We start from the raw sequence: 20,269 nt of genomic DNA on the forward strand, positions 1-20,269 counted from the left end.
TTAAGTGGTTGCAAGGTTGTGTAAATTTCTACTGTATGTATATTGAATTTATATTTATTAAATATGCTGGTCAAAATTAATACTTTATGCTGCAATTCAAAATAATCAGTTATCTTGCAGTTTTAAATTAAAAGTTTGTTTCAGGGTAAATGAAATTGACACATATCGATCAAAATGTGTTATAGTCTATTCCAATAAAGGTCATAAATCTCCTGTTTACTGACATCTTTATTTTAATTTCAAGAGTAAACACCACCTTGTACATCAATGAGAGCCCAAACAAGTAAATGCTAAATTAGGTAGAGTATCATTAAATAGGTATTTAGAAAATATTTACTTGTCAGTTTAATATGAAAGAAATAATTGACGAAAATCATTTTTATTCTATTTCCGACACTACTTTTAGTCGGAAACATCTTACAATGCAACAAACTCGGGAATGTCCCTTTAATAATATTTTGTTATATGAATTTTTACTTTATTCATTATAGCGTTGCATTACATTTTATCTGTTACTTTTTGACGCAAACGGATTATATTATATATATACATACAAAGCAAAGATCACTTCTGTCCTATACCATAAGCCATCGCTTGTGAACTGTTCAGTACTTGCGTTGAGTTTCCAGAATGTGGAAATGTAAATGTTGGGTGGAGCTCGTAAGGAGGGGGAGCTATAGGCATGGGGTAGCTAATCATAGGCGAGGAGGGGTCCCACCCAAGACATGGATCGTAGGGGGCGCTTGGCACTACAGGAATATCAACCGGCACCGATTGGAATCCGCCTCGCGGATTTAGATTTGGCACCAGCATATTCCTACAAATGTCATTGCACGTATGTCTGTCAAACACCTTCACCACCCCAACACTGCCCTGGTCGAACTCCCCAAACCGACCGTCCTGAGAGTGAATCGTCGGCGTGTTCAATTCAAATCCCAATCCATCCTCGATTCCTTTGAAGTCACACAGAACCAAATCGCCGCCGGTATAGTCATAGCAGAAGTGCACAAACGCTTGCATGGTATTTGAGATGTGACGACAAGGTGTTCCTCTCTTGGAGATCCACCGGTGGAGATCTTTACTCATGTTTTTCGTAATCAGAACCCATTCCGTTTTAGACAGTTTTTTCCTATCCAAAGAAAAAAAGCTGAAAAACGCAACCCGATCCATCAGCGCTTTCATGGGCTTGCAGAAAGCAATCCTCTGATGTCTTCGAAATTTCGCATTAAACACGTTTGCTAATTTCTCAGCTGTTGAGCACTTCAGTATTTCCAGATCGCACAGTTCCTCGGTGCCAGTCTGGTGTTTGAATGCTTTCACAATGGCTTTCTCCCCGGTCCGGGGCCCCTTTCCGATCAGGATTCCTTCGTGAGCATTCATGTTCTCACCTTTTGAGAAGCTGGACATGGCAAAACTCGCCCAGTACCCGTTTCCGTCCGCGTCTGGACTTGAAGTGAGGGTTTCAGAATCCATAACGAAAAATTCTATCTAACCTTAGAGCATGTGGTAGTGCACAGTTCACTGCTTAAAATGTAGGTCTTTTAGCATTAGAAACACACAAAGTCAAAACGTGTGTTTCTATCCAGACACAAGTGGGAAGCAAATTGTAACGTGTCCATGGTTGCAAATGTAGTTATTTTATCATTGAAAGTTTTATCCATATATTCACAAAAAAGGAGAAAAAGAAAACTTGGTGTCCACAGTTTAAGACATGATAATTTTAACTAGGAAAGTTTTATCAATGTTTGCGTAAAAATTAAAAAAATGATGTCCACTGTTTACGATTCAGTTATTTTATCCAAGGAAAGTTTTATCCATTCATATATTTGTAAAAACTAAACTTGATTTTCCAAGGTTTATATCTAGTTCTTAGCATATACGAAGACACGTTCTTTTTAAACACGGATCATTACGTATATTGTTTAAGATATACTATAGTTCTTATATCATGGGATGTGTTGTTTTATATGAACACATATAAATAAAATTATCCACTACTTAACCTTATAGTGCTTATAAAATTAAAGTACTCATGTAAGCGTAAAAACAAGACGTGACACCCACTGCTATTATCATGCAATTGTTTGTTTTGGTCAGTTCCAAACGTTTAACAAAATAGTTCCGTTTTAATAACTCACAATAAAATGTTATTTTATATTGCAGAGTAATATGGTAAAGTTTATTGTTTTCTGTTTAAAACATGTTCCATCCTTCATAGAAAAAGAAAACATTGAAAAGCTTATTGTTTTTTGTTTTAAAAATGTCCATCCTTCATTGAATAAGAAAACAAAGGAATAGCTTATTATTTTCTGTTTCAAAAAAAGTCCATCCTTTTTAGAATAAGAAAACAATGGAATAGCTTATAGTTTTCTGTTTCAAAAAAATGTCCATCCTTTTTAGAATAAGAAAACAATGGAATAACTTATTGTTTTCTGTTTTAAAAATGTCCATCCTGTTTAGAATAAGAAAACAATGGAATAGCTTATAGTTTTCTTTTTAAAAAATGTCCATCCTTTTTAGAATAAGAAAACAATGGAATAGCTTATAGTTTTCTTTTTAAAAAATGTCCATCCTTTTTAGAATAAGAAAACAATGGAATAGCTTATTGTTTTCTGTTTTAAAAATGTTCCATCCTTTATTGAACAAGAAAACAAAAAAGGAATAAGCCTATTGTTTCTGTTTTAAAAATGTTCCATCATTTCTTGAAGAACAAAACAAAGGAATATGATCCACAACAAATGTGTTTCGGCAACAACAATGAATTATATCCACGAATACTTGTCAACTGCGTTCTGAGGATGTTCCAACACAACAGATAACAGCAGTGTCCGTTGGCTTCTGGCAACACTTACGTACAATTACAATTTTATATTCATCTTCACACCAAGCTTAATATGTTCTTTTGTGATGTTCGGTCGCAGTCTCGCCTTTCCATCACTTGTTATGACTTTCCAGTTGTTATGATTTGCCACGTCCATCTGGTTAAAAGTCGAATTGTTGTCAATGCTTCAGAATCGCCGATATCTGTCAAACGTCATTTTGTAGAATAGGCCAAATTTGTGTGAATCTTCTTTTATAAAAATGTGTTGAGTGCGTCGTTAAATAAAACATTCCCTTCCTTCCTTTTATAAAATATTAATAGCTGTTCTCTTTTTTTTAAATTATTAATATTGTTTTTAATTTAACTTTTAAAGTATTATTTTGTTAAACATGCTTTAACAGATATCGCATATGTAACTTACGGATCACATGAAACAAATGGGTTTAAATCTCAGTCGTGGTATTTTCTTTTACTTTTCTTTTCTTTGAAGATAAATCCCAACATTTGAACCCTCTAGTTCATATCTGTCCTTCCTCGAACCATGATCTTAGTTTTGTAGCAATACCTCAAAACTTTCCACCCAAACTTTCCAAACATTCGATGACGTGTAATGCGGTGTATATCTCTTATTACAGCTAAACACTTGTGTAACTGTCGGTTGTAACTACGTGGCGCTGGTTTTGTATTAAGAGGGCGCAATTGAAGTATTTCCTTGTTGACTAACGAGACCAACATGTACATCCTATATGCTCCCCCACTCTCCACCCCTCGCTCCGTCTCTTTATTTATGTCTGTCTCTCTGTCTGTCTCATGTTATCGATCATTTCCTCTGGCTCTGTCCGTCCATCCGCCCATTCATATATATATATCGATCTGTATCTCTGTCTTTCTGTTTAGTTATTTATTTAGTTATTTAGTTAGTTTGTTAATGTATTTTATTTATTTATTTACTGTAGGTTATAACTATGCGGTGCTAGTTTAGTTAGTTAATGCATTTTATTTATTTAGTTAGTTATTTAGTCAATTATGTGTTAGTTACTAAATTAAGTTATATAGTTAGTTAATTGGTTACTTAATTTGTGTTTCTTATTTTATTTTTTATTTAATTTAATTTAATTTAATATTATTGTATTTTATTTTATAATTTTAAAAACTATTTATTTATTTCGTGAATTGCCACATGTACAGATGACACTATATATCCATGTAGCGTGGCTATATAGCGGATTAATACTTACATGGACATACTACAGATGACACTATATATCCATGTGGCGTGGCTATACAGCGGAATAATACTTACATGGACATACTACAGATAACACTATATATCCATGTGGCGTGGCTATACAGCGGAATAATACTTACATGGACATACTACAGATAACACTATATATCCATGTGGCGTGGCTATACAGCGGAATAATACTTACATGGACATACTACAGATGACACTATATATCCATGTAGCGTGGCTATACAGCGGATTAATACTTACATGGACATACTACAGATGACACTATATATCCATGTGGCGTGGCTATACAGCGGAATAATACTTACATGGACATACTACAGATGACACTATATATCCATGTGGCGTGGCTATACAGCGGAATAATACTTACATGGACATACTACAATGATAATAATACATATGACAAACAAAGACATATGCATACGTATACATACATATTATGAGATATATATTTATATATTTACATAATATACACACCAACAAGTCATAGACAGTTCAATGATGTTCTGCGTTGGACAATTCATGAAGAGAAATTTTTTTTAAAAAAATAATAAATAAAAATAAAGACAAAAATAAATAAATAAAAATAAACAAGAAGAATTCTGACAGGACAAAAAAAAAGGGAAAAGAATAAAGATTATAAAAGAATAGTTTCTATTCAAATGATGGATGTTTTAATTTAATTGTTTTAATGTTTATTAATTAATTAATTTTTTAATTATTATTATTATTATTATTATTATTTTTTTTTTTTTTTTGTTATTTATATAAAGCTTATTAAGTTAGTTACTTAATGTATGTATGTAGCGGAAGCGGAACTGTTTTGGCGTGCCCATATCCAACTTAGGTTTGGACACGCACACCCCGACTTCGCCAGTGGTCAGTTTCGGGGAGGGAGGTGTATGTATGTATTTTATTTATTTATTTATTTATTTATTTAGTTAGTTAAATACTTATGGTAGTTAATTTATGTTAATTAATTAATTATTTCAGTTAATTGGATAGTTTATTATTTATGTATTTTTATTTATTTATTTATGTATTTATGTATTTAGCGCTTACTTGTGGTTATTAGAATGTTGATGAAACTGTAGGTACATATTTATTAATATTATTAGTATTATTAATACTGTTGTATTACTATCCTAACTAAAGGATGTTTTAACGTCATTACACAGAATGAAATTATTCCCATAATGCATAGCAAAACTGACCCACACTGGATTGAGATTAAAGTTAAAATTGTTTGTTTAACGACACCACTAGAACACATTGATTTAATAATCATCTGCTATTGGATGTCAAACATTTGGTACTTTTGACAGTCTTAGAGAGGAAACCCGCTATATTTGTTTTCAGGATTATGGATACCACTGTCTTTGATATACCAGTCGTAGTGCACCAGATGGAACGAGATATAGCTCAATGGACCCACCGATGGGGATCGATCCTAGACCTACTGCGCATCAGGAAAGCATTTTACCACTGGGCTACGCCCCGCCCCTGACAGAGATTGGTGCTAATATGCAATTAGTGCGTTTTCTTTGTAGTCTCCGTTGAGTCGTTCTAACTTGCTTTGTATTTGAGTTTGTACTTATATTAGATGCTTTGAACTCAACACATGCAAGACTTAAAGGAACAGTTAAATGTGTTTTTGTTTGTTTAACAAATACACTAGAGCACATGGATTAACTAATAATCGGCTATTTGATGTCAAACATTTGGAAATTTTGAGGAGACCCGTTATATTTTTTTCCATTAGGAGCAAGGGATCTTTTATATGCACATGACAGTACATACCAAGCGTGCGGATTTTGTTATACCAGTTCTCGAGCACCGGCTGCAAAGAGAAATAGTTCAGTGGTCCGACCAACGAGAAGCGATCGTATATACCGATCGCACATCAGTCCAGGGCCCAGTTTCACAAAACATTAAGTCTAGTTTTGCGCGTAAACGTAATTCTATGACTAAACCACAGTTCTTGTTACTATTAACAATAAACCAAATATAGTTTAAAATACACATATTTTGTTTTCTTTTGCCAATAAAATGCTCCATCTTCCGTAATGATGTCATTTTCTTTGTGAAATAGATTCCAAACACATGTGAACGTATGACCGGTTTAACTGCTAGTCGCAGGCGTAAGTTTACGATGATATGCAGTAGCGGATCCAGAAGAGGGGTCCAGGGGTCCGAACCCCCACCCCCCTTTTGAAAACCTACCATAACCTTTAAGGGGAAATGTGATTATATTAACTGTTCTGTGTAAAAGGAGAGATCAGTAATCACTTTTAGACCACTTCCCCTTTCAGAAATCCTGCATGCGCGCCTGATAAGTGAAATTGTCTCCAGCGCTTTACCATTGAACTATACCACCCCCCCCCCCCCCCCCCCCCCCCCCCCCCCCCACCCCACACACACACACCTTCGAAGCGTAAGACTGCGAGTTGTAGTGCAAGGCACACATTAAGTGAGTACTTACCACACTTTCGACGTCCGTTTCGTGCTATGCGAGTTGGATTCACAAATTAGGTACAGTCTGGTCATAAGTGTACGAGACGGGGGTGGGGTGGGACAGATGTGTCAGGAGTGTTAACGCCCCCCCCCCCCCCCCACACACACACACAAGTGCTGGAGCAAATCTTCAAATTTTAACAAAAACGATGGAGACATTCGGGCAAAAGAAGCTGGCTGAAATCTTTTCATCATGCATTTCCATCATTCTATTCACAATATTAGTTGTAATCCATGTAAAACTGCGTAGTGATTCATTTGCAACCCTGTATACCTGTTTGGTTTTAATGATAATTGGAATAATTGTTGTTATCCAGATTTGGGCCACGACTGGTACATCAAAGGCCGTGGTATGTGCTATCATGTCTATGGGATGTTGCATATAAAAGCTCCCTTGCTGCTAATCGAAAATAGTAGCCCATGAAGTGGCGACCGCCGGTTTCCTCCTTCAATATTTGTGTGGTCGTTAACCGTATGTCCGACGACATATAACCGTGTTGAGTGCGTCGTTAAATAACCATTTCCTTCCTTCCAGATTTGGGCATTTTCGTTTAATTCAGGCAACAATCAGCCCGCGTCGCTCCACCCCTTACAACAAGAGGTAATTCGTACGGCTATGACTCTGATATATTTTTAGCTGTTTTAAGATACTAATTTACATACTACTTCAGTAACTTTCCTCTCATGAATAACAAATAACGTGACAGGCAAGAGTAAACAACGTAGAAGTTTATAACGGTCGATTGGGAAGTCCAACTTCCCGTGTAAATTTAGAATTCTTGAATAATCCGAAATGTAATATCCCGGGAACTAAGCTAAATACCAGCTAACTTTTAAAGGCGTAAACGCACGACTTGAACTATACATTGTGTGTACGGTCCTCTTCTCCATACACCCTTTTACAAACATTTTAAAGCTAATTTACTTAGATTAACGACATCACTAGAGAACACTTATTAAATAATCATCGGCTATTGGATGTTAAACATTTGGTAAATGAGACACATTCGATGACGTGTAATGCGGTGTATGTCTCTGTCAGGGAGAAGCTCTTTTGCCATTCTTTGTTTTCTTTATTTGTTAACGATCTAGAAATGGAACTGTTAAATTCCACCGACTATACCAGTTAAATATGCTTCATCTCTGTCTACTGATGTATGCCGATGATACAGTATTGTTCTCCGAAATTGCGCCTGAATTGCAGAATATGTTAGACACTTTGTATATATACACAAATAAGTGGAATTTAAAAGTAAATATTAATAAAAGTAAAATCGTAGTATTCAGAAAAGGTGGAAATGAGAAACCTGAAGAAAGGTGGACATACCACGAAACCGATTTAGAAATTGTTGACAGTTTTAACTATCTTGGAGTCTGTCTTTATTATAATGGAAAATTTAACACCGCTCAGAAGGTACTATGCAACCAAGGTAGAAAAGCTATAGATGCTCTATTTGGTAAAACTTGTAAATATTTCTTAAATGCAGAAACATTACTATCACTGTTTGATACATATTATGTTAGCAGTATTTTAAATTATGGCTGTGAAGTTTGGCGCTTTAACAAAGCAAATGGTCACGAGATCCTACATTTACAATTCTGTAAACGTATTTTAGGCGTGAAAAGGAGCACTACTAGTATGATGGTCTATTTTGAATTAGGTAGATCACCTTTGTACATAAGTAGGATCATCCGTATTGTTAAATATTGGATAAATTTGTTGAATACATATAACTGTATTTTGAAAGAGTGTTATACCACCCTATATGACGAGTGCATAAGAAAACCACGTTCTGTTAACTGGGTTAGTCAAATACGAGACCTGCTTCTCACTAATGGTTTTGGTCACATATGGTATAATCAAAATGTAGAACATTGCAATACATTTATATCACTGTTCAAACAAAGAATGACTGATCAGTTTATCCAATCTATGTATGCTGTATTCAACAATACATTTATATCACTGTTCAAACAAATAATGACTGATCAATTTATTCAATCTATGTATGCTGTATTCAACAATACATTTATGTCACTGTTCAAACAAAGAATGACTGATCAGTTTATCCAATCTATGTATGCTGTATTCAACAATACATTTATATCACTGTTCAAACAAAGAATGACTGATCAATTTATCCAATCTATGTATGCTGTATTCAACAATACATTTATATCACTGTTCAAACAAAGAATGACTGATCAGTTTATCCAATCTATGTATGCTGTATTCAACAATACATTTATATCACTGTTCAAACACAAATGATGATCAATTTATTCAATCTATGTTGCTGTATTCAACAATACATTTATGTCACTGTCAAACAAAGAAGATGATCAGTTTATCCCAATCTATGTATGCTGTATCAACAATACATTTATATCACGTTATGACTGATCCGTTTATCCAATCTATGTATGCTGTATTCAACAATACATTTATATCACTGTTCAAACAAAGAATGACTGATCAGTTTATCCAATCTATGTATGCTGTATTCAACAATACATTTATATCACTGTTCAAACAAAGAATGACTGATCAGTTTATCCAATCTATGTATGCTGTATTCAACAATACATTTATATCACTGTTCAAACAAAGAATGACTGATCAGTTTATCCAATCTATGTATGCTGTATTCAACAATTCTCCAAAATGTCTGTTATACAAATTCGTTGTTAATAATTATTGCTTACAACCTTACCTTCAGAAACCTATTGCCCTGAAATACAAACACATTTTGAGTAAATATAGATTATCTTCCCATAATCTCTTTATAGAAACGGGCAGATACCACACTATTGACAGGAATAATAGAATTTATAGTCTATGCAATATGAATGTAGTAGAAGACGAATATCACTTTGTTATAGTGTGTCCTTTCTACAGTAACATAAGCGATAAGAGATAAATATATTAAACCTTTTTATTATAATAAACCTTTTTATTATAATAAACCATCAACATTTCAATTAACGCAACTGCTGTCCAGCGACAATTCAAAATAGCTAATTAAATTGTGTAAGTATTTGAACACTGCTACCACGCATAGAACAGACAACATTGATACATGACATATGTTATTATATTGTATATTATTGCTATGCATGTATTACCCATTCACTACAGAATGTAACCCGATGCTACATACCATTCCCCGCAAAGTGCACATTATATTATTTTATATATAAATATGTATGTATGCCTACAAAATGTATTTTTTTGGCAAAAATAAAATGTGTGTTTATTAGAGCTAAACACTTGTGTAACTGTCGGTTGTAACTACGTGGTGCTGGTTTTGTATTAAGAGGAAGTAATTGAATTGTTTTCTTGTTGTCTAACGAGATCAACATGTACATCCTATATGCTCCCCCACTCTCCACCCCTCGCTCCGTCTCTTTATTTCTGTCTGTCTCTCTGTCTGTCTCATTTTGTCGATCATTTCCTCTGGCTCTGTCCGTCCATCCTTCCATTCATAACCACCGCTGATTTATCCATCTCTATCAGTATCTCTGTCTTTCTGTTTATTTATGTATTTAGTTAGTTATTTAGTTAGTTTGTTAGTTTGTTAATCTATTTTATTTATTTATTTACAGGGACATACCCTAGTTTTTAAACACTAAGGTATATATTTTGACTATTATAGCCGTTTTTTGATAATTGAAATCATACTCTACTTAGATTTTATGGTTTAGATTATCAATTTCCGTACATTCGAAGTGTTTTTGGCCATCCTGGTGTTCTTAATATCACAAAATGCCTTTCTCATATTTTAATAAACGCACGTTCGTCTGAGAAGTAACAGTTATGGAGTCGAGTTTTAGTCTGTTTTCAGAGGGTATTTCACCATTTTAAAGTCACAGGCCCATGTTCCACTCACTGTAACTTTATCCAAATGTGTTACAAGTTTGTAGATTAACTAAACTTAGTGTTAATTTTCACGGGTTGAAACTAGGGTATGCCCCTTACTGTAGGTTATAACTATGTGGTGCTAGTTTTGTATTAAGAGGGCGCAATATAATTATACCGGCCTCGGTGGCGTCGTGGCAGGCCATCGGTCTACAGGCTGGTAGGTACTGGGTTCGGATCCCAGTCGAGGCATGGAATTTTTAATCCAGATACCGACTCCAAACCCTGAGTGAGTGCTCCGCAAGGCTCAATGGGTAGGTGTAAACCACTTGCACCGACCAGTGATCCATAACTGGTTCAACAAAGGCCATGGTTTGTGCTATCCTGCCTGTGGGAAGCGCAAATAAAAGATCCCTTGCTGCCTGTCGTAAAAAGAGTAGCCTATGTGGCGACAGCGGGTTTCCTCTAAAAAAATCTGTGTGGTCCTTAACCATATGTCTGACGCCATATAACCGTAAATAAAATGTGTTGAGTGCGTCGTTAAATAAAACACTTTTCTTTCTTTCTTTCAATATAATTATTTCCTTGTTGACTACAGAGATCAATGGGTATATCCTAAATAGCCCCCCCCCCCCCCCCCCATCCTCCTCCATCTCTTTCTTTGTATCTGTCTGTCTACCTGTCTTTTTTGTCGATCATTGTTTTTGGCTCTGTAAAAAAAAATTAGCCCCCATATACCTCGCGAAAATTTCGGCTAACTCCACCAGAGGGCCAACTCCATGATTGCCGCTGGGGGCTATACTGAAAATCGGAAATCGCCATATCTCACTCAATATGCGACTTAAAGTCATGAATGATGTTTCTGTTGCCATTACACAGAGGGTGCCTAATCTTCTGGTGGGGTTATTTTTGCAATCTGAGGTAATCTGGACATACAAATCCAAGATAGGCGTTATACACGATATTAATAATTACAAAACCCGGAACAGTACTCTTGAAATATTTGTGTCAAATCACGAATGCCGAGTTTATTTACACTAAAAGGAGGTGAATTTAGTTTTGCAATTTGAAGTCATCTTGTTCGTCAAGTCCAAGATGGCTGTTGTTCACATGTTGAACATGAGAACATGCTGGAGCCTTTGGACTAATTAGAATAGAATAATAAATGGGGTGTCTATTTCCACTAAACATGTTTAATAACAAAGTAACAATTCAACAGTTGTTGAAAACATCACTCAATAATAATGACCTGAGTTGTCACCACTGCACTATGGCACTTCATATGATACTAATTGTCGTATCTCTGGTTACAAGGGATACATATTTGAGAAATGTACTACGAAACATGAATATCCATTGAAACCATAATTGCCCTTAACACCTTTGTTGTGAATTTTGCGTATGATGACATGAGTAGCTCAAACGTACGTTACAGAAACCTACGATAAAAGTGATATTAAAGGGACAGACCCTAGTTTCAACCCGTGAAAATTAACACTAAGTTTAGTTAAAACTACATTTCCTGGAATATTTTTATTATTTAAGCATATAGAACAGAAAATCCAATTACGTTTGGTGCATATATGACGCCGCACTTCGCATTGGTTTCACTACGCTGGCTTATCCAGGTCAAAAATAAAGTCAGTATTTTGAAAGTGGGACACTTTTGACGGGCTCGTACCGATCTCGGTTTTCATTGGCTTATCACAAGTATAGAATTCCCCAACAAGAGATCACGTGAGATTTCGCAATTTTTGAACAAATTTAACTGTTTTGATTGAGGGGTCGTCTCATATCTCCAAAACATATTTATATCCATCACAGGGGATAACCGCATGTGGGTAACTTTAGTTACTCGCATCCAATATGGCTGACGACGCACATGATGAGTATTAATCAATGTGAATTTCCGTATTTCTAAGCATTACATTCACATTTTAATAGAGCGTATCGGCAGTTGGTTTAGTATGAATATATTTTGAATCGATGCACTAATGATAAGTTGTGTAATTCGGCTGATAATGAAATCACAAAGTTAGGCATGATGAAGGTAACTTCGAAGTGATGATGTAGGTAACTCTTTAGTCAGCTTCAGATGGGATGTGGGTATCTGACAAAAGGGTGTATTTAACAGCACTGTTTTAACTGGGTTTTTTATTATTACTTTTTTTTTTTTTCATAAACGCTCTTTCATGGCGACAATGTTTAACGTAGGCCTAATTACTTTTAGCTAGACGTATACACACAATAAGGATTATAAATCGAGTACCAATCCGTATCCGCGCTTTCCCAAATTGCAAAACAGTACGTTAAAATTACATTACACCCATCGCTGACTTGTTTGTGAATGGAGGGTCCAAACGGTACGTAATATTGGGGGGGGGGGGGGGGGGGGGCGTATGGTCTAGCGTTACATAGAGAAGATTAAACAAGTTCCCGTGTGAGACCGTTTACATTACGAGTTTATTTTTAATCGTACATCACGAGTTGTAATATAAACGGTCTCACACGGGAACGAGTATAATATTTCATTTATTACACCTTATATCAATGAAAAAAAATGACGTCATGTTGTGGCTACTTCATTTAGCTATTTATTAATGAAACTTTGCATTCCTACGCCACACATCTATCAATGACGTTTACACAAGCAATACTGTAAACATATTCAAGGCTAAACTAAATTATTAAAGTATATATTTTGTTAAATTATGCTGCTAACATTAATTAAATACGGCAAGTATTTTTCCGAGTTAAAAATATGAATCGAAAGAACCATCTCACATGATGCCATGTGCATACTTTTCGCATAACATTTATGCGGACTTGTACTGTGTGACACCTCTACTCACGGGGCGGGACGTTGCCCAGTGGTACAGCGCCCGCTCGATGCGCGGTCGGTCTGGGATCGATCCCCGTCGGTGGGACCATTGGTCTATTTCTCTTTTCAGCCAGTGCACCACGACTGGTATATCAAAGGCCGTGATATGTACTAACCTGTCTGTGGGATGTTGCATATAAAAGATCCCTTACTGCTAATCAGAAAGTGTAGCCCATGAAGTGGCGACAGCAGGTCTCCACTCTCAATATATGTGTTGTCCTTAACCATATGTCTGACGCCATATAACCGTAAAAAGGTGTGTTGAGTGCGTCGTTAAATAAAACATTTCCTTCTTCTTCTTCTTCCTCTAATCACGTGATCGAAGATTATGACTTCTCAAAAGACGTATTTTCACATGTGAAGAGACGATAAATATCACATGAGTATCTCATCCACCACGGTGTAATAAGGGGGGAGGGTGTCTAATTTTTACATAATAGCGTTACGTAACATTAGAACGGCCCCATTGTGAATAACGGCGGAGGGCGGCGGCAAATGTTGCCTTCGGTTTAATAACAAACATTGGGGCACTAAGGCAAGTTGGAGGGGCTAACCTTTCCTTCAAAAGAGGGGCACGAAGGCAACTTACTTTCTATCACGTTTCTCAGACAAAAATGATTTCACCTTATGATTTTGGACTCTTGCCTACGCAATTTGTTGAATACGGATGCCTTGATATGTGTGTGGTTGTCATGCATTTGTACTGACTGGGCAGTAGCTCGAATGTCTTCTGGTCCTAGTCCGCGGTCACGGCCAAACTCGCGCTCTGCAAGTCCACAGCTAATAACGATATCAAATGGCAAAACTAAGTTTAGTTGAAGCATTCATACCTAAAGACGTTGGACAGCTTCGCACATTTGGTTAATGCCGAGCTAAGCTCTAGTTTTGTTTGTTTGTTTTTTTGTTGTTGTTTTGTTTTAATTCTCCCTTGCCGGGGCATTTCGATGTTCAACAACAAAATACATAACTGAATGGAAAGCGTGCGTGCGTGATTCGGTAAATATCGGGAGTATATTTTAATTTTAATTTTGGTATAATCTGACTTTAAATTTTCGTTTGGGGTAATTGTCCTTTCATCTTTCAGAGTTTGGGTAATATGTCGGACTATTTCAATCCTGAAAGTTAATGCAAGAAGACTATCAAGACATAAAGCTACATTATATTATTACAGAATAGAGTATGACATTACCGTCGAGTCATTTCGTCTTATATTCATATTAAAGTAATCAATCACCCAATTTTGAATTATTTGTGACTTGAATGGCATTCTGCATCGAATAGTTAACCTCATCCAACCGTAACAGATACCCACATCCTCATGATGTTACCAACATCACACTCAATTTTTGATGTCCGTTATCCAATTCCCAAATACGATTTTTTTTAAATGTATGCTTCAAAAATGCATATTTTATATATTTCATGAAGTCTCTGTATATGAACATCTAAAAAATGCCCGTTAAGAATGGAAATTCACATTGATTAATACTCATCATTTGCGTCCTCCGCCATATTGGATGCGAGTAACTACAGTTACCCGCATGCGGTTATCCCGTGATCCATAGAGGTATGGTACAACGCCTTTCCAGGGGTCGGTGAGTGGGGGATTTGCCTTGAAATTTTGACAGTGACCAGCTGTTGGCATACGCGTTACATGTAAGGGGGTGTTACTAATTACGTAACGCTCTAGGAGTAGAGGAAAAGGGTACTGTGTTCGATTTACGTAACATTTTTATTCATTACTTAGACCTAAAAAGGTGTTTTTTTTTAAATGCGCGGTCAGTCTAGTATCGATCCCCATCGGCGGGTATACAAAAAGACCATGGTATGTAATATCCAGTCTGTGGGATGGTACATATAAACGAACCTTTGCTAAAAAAAAGAAAAAAGTAGCGGGTTTCCAAGGCGCATGTGCAGGGATTTCAGCGGGGTTGGCGTTATAGACTGTGTTGAGCGAAGTTTATATGGGGCCATGCTCCCCCAAAAAATACATTTCAATTTTTTTTAAGCTTGGGCAAGTAAGGGTTTCGACCTCCAATACACTCCCCCTGCACATGCTCCCGATTCCTCTCTAAGATTATATGTCAAAATTACCAAATGTTAGACATCCAACAGCAGACGGAAGGAAGGATAGGATATGTTTTATTTAACGACGCACTCAACACATTTTATTTACGGTTGTATGGGGTCGGATGATTATTAAGTCAATATGCTTTATCTTTGATGTCGCTCACTTACGACCGGCCTCGGTGGCTTCGTGGCAGGCCATCGGTCTACAGGCTGGTAGGTACTGGGTTCGGATCCCAGTCGAGGTATGGGATTTTTAATCCAGATACCGACTCCAAACCCTGAGTGAGTGCTCCGCAAGGCTCATTGGGTAGGTGTAAACCACTTGCACCGACCAGTGATCCATAACTGGTTCAACAAAGGCCATGGTTTGTGCTATCCTGCCTGTGGGAAGCGCAAATAAAAGATCCCTTGCTGCTAATCGGAAAGAGTAGCCCATGTAGTGGCGACAGCGGGTTTCCTCTCAAAATCTGTGTGGTCCTTAACCATATGTCTGACGCCATATAACCGTAAATAAAATGTGTTCAGTGCGTCGTTAAATAAAACATTTCTTTCTTTCTTTCTCGCTCACTTACTGTTTGCATTTACCATAGTTTGACACCCAATAGCCGATGTATTTTTCGCGCTGGGGTGTCGTTAAACATTCATTCATTCATTCTTAAATGTCGTTAAACAACCCACCCCCCCCCCCCCCACCGAACTTTACCCTTTCCAAACGAAATAATATTTATTTGAATTTGTCGATTTTAACACATAAAATTAAGAAGTGAAAACGTTCATGGTCTACTTTAGTATATTTTATTTTTAAAATATATACATGATTAATGTGTTACTAGTATACAAACTAAACATTGAAAGTTCTACTAACACTTTGTAAAATATCAATTCTGAAATAGGAAGGTACGACTAGTACCGTATTCTCAAACGAACGTTCTTCGTACAGCGCAAGATTTCTCTTTTAATTTTAGACGAACCCTACAATTTAAAATCGGCAAACGCACGTGTTAACTGAAACTGACAACAGGCTGTTGTTTGTGCTTTGCCGAGCTATGGCGGCACGGGCGACGAATCAAGCGTATACGTTTAACGATATCCGTTCATAGCGAAGACACGCGACTTTTTTAAAAGTGCATTTGAGCTTGTATTTCACATTTGTACATGATGTTATAATATGGTAACCAGAGAATGTAACTTTAATCTACAAACCTGTAACACACTTGAAAATAAAGTTACAACTGAGTGAAACATGAGCCTGTGACTTTGAAATGGTGAAATACCCTCTAAAAATAGACTAAAACTCGACTCAATAACTGTTACTTCTCAGACGAACGTGCGTTTTTAAAAATATGAGAAATGCATTTTCTCATATTAAAAACACCAAGATGACCCAAAAAAAAACCCGTTTCGAATGTACGGAAATTGATAATCTAAGCCATAACATCTAAGTAATCATAATCGGCTCTAATAGTCCCACATATGCCTTAGTGTTTAAAAACTAGGTTATGTCCCTTTAACAGAATAAAAAAGAAACAATGAAGCTCCCACCAGATAGCAAATCTTTCGATGAACATTGAATAAGCACCAACTACCTCACCTTCATCTAGATCTGCCATTCCCTTGTCTCACAAAGGGCGGGACGTAACCTATTGATGCGCGGTCGGTGTGGGATCGATCCCCGTCGGTGGACCCATTGGGCTATTTCTCGTTCCAGCCAGTGCACCACGACTGGTATATCAAAGGCCGTGATATGTACTAACCTGTCTGTGGGATGTTGCATATAAAAGATCCCTTACTGCTAATCAGAAAGTGTAGCCCATGAAGTGGCGACAGCAGGTCTCCACTCTCAATATATGTGTTGTCCTTAACCATATGTCTGACGCCATATAACCGTAAAAAGGTGTGTTGAGTGCGTCGTTAAATAAAACATTTCCTTCTTCTTCTTCTTCCTCTAATCACGTGATCGAAGATTATGACTTCTCAAAAGACGTATTTTCACATGTGAAGAGACGATAAATATCACATGAGTATCTCATCCACCACGGTGTAATAAGGGGGGAGGGTGTCTAATTTTTACATAATAGCGTTACGTAACATTAGAACGGCCCCATTGTGAATAACGGCGGAGGGCGGCGGCAAATGTTGCCTTCGGTTTAATAACAAACATTGGGGCACTAAGGCAAGTTGGAGGGGCTAACCTTTCCTTCAAAAGAGGGGCACGAAGGCAACTTACTTTCTATCACGTTTCTCAGACAAAAATGATTTCACCTTATGATTTTGGACTCTTGCCTACGCAATTTGTTGAATACGGATGCCTTGATATGTGTGTGGTTGTCATGCATTTGTACTGACTGGGCAGTAGCTCGAATGTCTTCTGGTCCTAGTCCGCGGTCACGGCCAAACTCGCGCTCTGCAAGTCCACAGCTAATAACGATATCAAATGGCAAAACTAAGTTTAGTTGAAGCATTCATACCTAAAGACGTTGGACAGCTTCGCACATTTGGTTAATGCCGAGCTAAGCTCTAGTTTTGTTTGTTTGTTTTTTGTTGTTGTTTTGTTTTAATTCTCCCTTGCCGGGGCATTTCGATGTTCAACAACAAAATACATAACTGAATGGAAAGCGTGCGTGCGTGATTCGGTAAATATCGGGAGTATATTTTAATTTTAATTTTGGTATAATCTGACTTTAAATTTTCGTTTGGGGTAATTGTCCTTTCATCTTTCAGAGTTTGGGTAATATGTCGGACTATTTCAATCCTGAAAGTTAATGCAAGAAGACTATCAAGACATAAAGCTACATTATATTATTACAGAATAGAGTATGACATTACCGTCGAGTCATTTCGTCTTATATTCATATTAAAGTAATCAATCACCCAATTTTGAATTATTTGTGACTTGAATGGCATTCTGCATCGAATAGTTAACCTCATCCAACCGTAACAGATACCCACATCCTCATGATGTTACCAACATCACACTCAATTTTTGATGTCCGTTATCCAATTCCCAAATACGATTTTTTTTAAATGTATGCTTCAAAAATGCATATTTTATATATTTCATGAAGTCTCTGTATATGAACATCTAAAAAATGCCCGTTAAGAATGGAAATTCACATTGATTAATACTCATCATTTGCGTCCTCCGCCATATTGGATGCGAGTAACTACAGTTACCCGCATGCGGTTATCCCCTGTGATCCATAGAGGTATGGTACAACGCCTTTCCAGGGGTCGGTGAGTGGGGGATTTGCCTTGAAATTTTGACAGTGACCAGCTGTTGGCATACGCGTTACATGTAAGGGGGTGTTACTAATTACGTAACGCTCTAGGAGTAGAGGAAAAGGGTACTGTGTTCGATTTACGTAACATTTTTATTCATTACTTAGACCTAAAAAGGTGTTTTTTTTTAAATGCGCGGTCAGTCTAGTATCGATCCCCATCGGCGGGTATACAAAAAGACCATGGTATGTAATATCCAGTCTGTGGGATGGTACATATAAACGAACCTTTGCTAAAAAAAAGAAAAAAGTAGCGGGTTTCCAAGGCGCATGTGCAGGGATTTCAGCGGGGTTGGCGTTATAGACTGTGTTGAGCGAAGTTTATATGGGGCCATGCTCCCCCAAAAAATACATTTCAATTTTTTTTAAGCTTGGGCAAGTAAGGGTTTCGACCTCCAATACACTCCCCCTGCACATGCTCCCGATTCCTCTCTAAGATTATATGTCAAAATTACCAAATGTTAGACATCCAACAGCAGACGGAAGGAAGGATAGGATATGTTTTATTTAACGACGCACTCAACACATTTTATTTACGGTTGTATGGGGTCGGATGATTATTAAGTCAATATGCTTTATCTTTGATGTCGCTCACTTACGACCGGCCTCGGTGGCTTCGTGGCAGGCCATCGGTCTACAGGCTGGTAGGTACTGGGTTCGGATCCCAGTCGAGGTATGGGATTTTTAATCCAGATACCGACTCCAAACCCTGAGTGAGTGCTCCGCAAGGCTCATTGGGTAGGTGTAAACCACTTGCACCGACCAGTGATCCATAACTGGTTCAACAAAGGCCATGGTTTGTGCTATCCTGCCTGTGGGAAGCGCAAATAAAGATCCCTTGCTGCTAATCGGAAAGAGTAGCCCATGTAGTGGCGACAGCGGGTTTCCTCTCAAAATCTGTGTGGTCCTTAACCATATGTCTGACGCCATATAACCGTAAATAAAATGTGTTCAGTGCGTCGTTAAATAAAACATTTCTTTCTTTCTTTCTCGCTCACTTACTGTTTGCATTTACCATAGTTTGACACCCAATAGCCGATGTATTTTTCGCGCTGGGGTGTCGTTAAACATTCATTCATTCATTCTTAAATGTCGTTAAACACCCCCCCCCCCCCCCCCCCCCCCCCCCACCGAACTTTACCCTTTCCAAACGAAATAATATTTATTTGAATTTGTCGATTTTAACACATAAAATTAAGAAGTGAAAACGTTCATGGTCTACTTTAGTATATTTTATTTTTAAAATATATACATGATTAATGTGTTACTAGTATACAAACTAAACATTGAAAGTTCTACTAACACTTTGTAAAATATCAATTCTGAAATAGGAAGGTACGACTAGTACCGTATTCTCAAACGAACGTTCTTCGTACAGCGCAAGATTTCTCTTTTAATTTTAGACGAACCCTACAATTTAAAATCGGCAAACGCACGTGTTAACTGAAACTGACAACAGGCTGTTGTTTGTGCTTTGCCGAGCTATGGCGGCACGGGCGACGAATCAAGCGTATACGTTTAACGATATCCGTTCATAGCGAAGACACGCGACTTTTTTAAAAGTGCATTTGAGCTTGTATTTCACATT

General features: G+C 37.1%; 1 protein-coding gene across 1 annotated transcript; it reads right to left on the bottom strand.

Moving 5' to 3' along the window:
• Positions 1-378: 378 nt before the first annotated feature.
• Positions 379-3,451, bottom strand: LOC121388853 (alpha-protein kinase vwkA-like). Its single transcript, XM_041520369.1, has one exon. The coding sequence runs from the start codon at positions 1,471-1,473 to the stop codon at positions 565-567; it is 909 nt and encodes a 302-aa protein (XP_041376303.1). The 5' UTR covers positions 1,474-3,451; the 3' UTR covers positions 379-564.
• Between the last annotated feature and the right edge of the window lie 16,818 nt (positions 3,452-20,269).

The sequence above is a fragment of the Gigantopelta aegis genome, chromosome 14 (genome assembly GCF_016097555.1).
Source record: "Gigantopelta aegis isolate Gae_Host chromosome 14, Gae_host_genome, whole genome shotgun sequence".
Lineage (NCBI taxonomy): Eukaryota > Metazoa > Mollusca > Gastropoda > Neomphalida > Peltospiridae > Gigantopelta > Gigantopelta aegis.

What these genes read in the sequence shown, in the direction of transcription:
- LOC121388853 (XM_041520369.1), bottom strand. Translation starts at nt 1,473, where the DNA reads ATGGATTCTGAAACCCTCACTTCAAGTCCAGACGCGGACGGAAACGGG.